General features: G+C 66.2%; 2 protein-coding genes and 1 long non-coding RNA gene across 5 annotated transcripts in view; 2 read left to right on the top strand and 1 right to left on the bottom strand.

The window, feature by feature from the left end:
• The window catches only part of DMPK (DM1 protein kinase), a 31,380-nt gene extending 31,075 nt beyond the window's left edge, over positions 1 to 305 (top strand). For all 3 annotated transcript variants that reach the window (XM_006142087.3, XM_027767016.1, XM_027767015.1), the window contains exon 16: positions 59 to 305. In XM_006142087.3, the coding sequence (XP_006142149.1) occupies positions 59 to 218 (160 nt within the window). In that variant the 3' untranslated portion in view covers positions 219 to 305. The remainder of the gene's footprint in view (positions 1 to 58) is intronic.
• A 7-nt stretch (positions 306 to 312) lies between these two features.
• LOC106733539 (uncharacterized) overlaps positions 313 to 1,999 on the bottom strand; it is a 2,126-nt gene continuing 439 nt past the window's right edge. The window contains exons 2-3 of the long non-coding RNA XR_001369570.2: positions 1,835 to 1,935; positions 313 to 1,044 (exon numbers count right to left, since the gene is read on the bottom strand). This is a non-coding gene — a long non-coding RNA (uncharacterized LOC106733539). The remainder of the gene's footprint in view (positions 1,045 to 1,834; positions 1,936 to 1,999) is intronic.
• The window catches only part of SIX5 (SIX homeobox 5), a gene marked incomplete in the record, with an annotated part of 3,922 nt that continues 3,664 nt past the window's right edge, over positions 1,742 to 1,999 (top strand). The window contains 1 exon segment of the mRNA XM_014583067.2: positions 1,742 to 1,965. Coding sequence (XP_014438553.1) covers positions 1,827 to 1,965 — 139 coding nt within the window.

Here is a 1,999-nt window from a genome sequence, read left to right as displayed (position 1 = left end):
CCCAGGAGCCAATCAGAGGCCCGTGTGGTCAGTGCTAATCCCGCCTTGTCGCCTGCAGGTCCCTAGGCCTGGCCTATCGGAGGCGCGTTCCCTGCTCCTGTTCTCCGCTGCTCTGGCTCGTGCCACCGCCCTGGGCTGCGCTGGGTTGGTGGCCCGCGCCGGCCATCCCGCTCCGGTCTGGCGTCACTCAGGAGCCACCTTCACCCCCTGAACCCTAGAACCCCTAGAGCCTGTGTACTCGGGTCCCGTTGGATGGTTGGCGCTCCGGGCAAGGCTCGGAACCCGGTCTCTCCGTCTGCTGGGTGACACCACCAGCGGAGTTCGCACCTGCTCCAGTCCTGTGATCCGGGCCCGCCCCCTGGCGGCCGGGGAGGAAGGAGCCAGGTCTGCGGACGGCGGCGGGGCTCGTGGAGGGCGAGTAGTCGGGAATGCTGCTGCTGGGGGAATGTGGACCACTTCTTTCCTCAGGTCGGGCAGAGGCCCCGGCGTGGATGGGCAACCTGCAGCCCCGAGAAGGCGGCAGGCTGGGGCGCGGCCATCCGTCTTTCCCCTGCACGCACCCACGCACTTGGGCTCCCAAAACACAAATCCTTGTGCATGAGGCCCTCCTCCGGGGAACGTCCTGTTCCCGCGCCGAATGTCCAGCGCGACTTCTGCCCATCTCTCGAAAACCTTCTGCTTTTGCCAGCCCCGCTTTTTCGGGGACTCCCTCGCCTTCCTCCTCACGTGTGCTGCTCTCGGAGCCACAGCCGGCTCCGCCGCTCTCGGCGGTTTGGCTATTTATTGACATTGTCCTCCGGCCCGCCGAACAGGACCCCTGCACCTTAATCCACGTTTTGGATGCACTGAGACCCCGACATTCCTCAGTATTTATTGTCTGTCCCCACCCAGGACCCCACCCCCGTCCCTCGCGAATTAAAGGTCCTCTCGTCTGCCCAAAGCCCAGGGCTCCGCCGCGTCTTTGCTGTCTTCTCAGTTGGGCCAGAGGCTATTCAGTGGGCCAATCAGAAGACGAGTGGAAGCGGCCAATGGCTTGGCGGAGAGCTAGCGGGATGCAAAGGGGACGAATCAGCACTAGAGACAGCAAAGTGAGGGGTGGGGCTCTGGCAATCGGCCAGTAGGATAGGGCGAGCGGGCCACTCGGAGGCACCGCCCTCCGCCCAGCTGTAGCCCAGCTGGGCCACACGAGCTTCGAGAAAAAGGGGGGCGGGCCGGAGGCCCGCCCGCCCATCCTCTTTCCACTGCGCCTGCGCAGGCCACGCGCATCCGCTCCAGCGACTGAAGCTTAAGAAAAGTTGTTGCTAAATTTCTAGCCGGTTTCCCCCGCCCCTCCTTCCAGCCAGACCCGCCCCCCTGCGGAGCCGGGAATTCCGAGGGGCGGAGCGCAGGCCGAGATGGGGAGCGAAGGGGGGTGTCTCCAGAGGACCCTGGAGACCGAAGCGTGCAGAAGCTCAGTCCCGGGGCGGTGGTGGCTTCGCGCCCTTAGCACTCCTGGACGGCCCGTTACCTTCTCCGTTGTCCCGATGGGGAAACTGAGACCCTGAGCCAGAGGCACACGCTGGGGGAGGCAGAAAGCGCGGCCAAGGCGGAGGGAAAACAAAGGGACAATCACGAACAGACGGGGAGGGGGACGGACACACACAGGCAGAGGGACAGAAACCCAAGTGGAGAGCTGAGTGGCATTCGGGGCCTGAGGGCCTCGCGGTCTGCCGGGGAGAAGATCGAGAAGGGCGAGGGGGGATTAAGGGGAGACAGGCGGGAAGGGGGCTGGGGAAAGCCCGAGGGAGGAGGAGAAGGAGGGAGGAACTTCCCAAAGTTGCAAAAACATGGCTACCTTGCCTGCGGAGCCGAGCGCGGGGCCGGCGGCCGGGGGGGAGGCGGTGGCGGCGGCGGCGACCGAAGAGGAGGAGGAGGAAGCGCGCCAGCTCCTGCAGACTTTGCAGGCGGCCGAGGGTGAGGCGGCGGAGGGCGCCGGGGCCGGGGGGGGGGCAGGGGGGCC

This window comes from Tupaia chinensis, unplaced genomic scaffold (genome assembly GCF_000334495.1).
Source record: "Tupaia chinensis unplaced genomic scaffold, TupChi_1.0 Scaffold000067_1, whole genome shotgun sequence".
Lineage (NCBI taxonomy): Eukaryota > Metazoa > Chordata > Mammalia > Scandentia > Tupaiidae > Tupaia > Tupaia belangeri.
This window is presented reverse-complemented; position numbering and strand designations above follow the sequence as displayed.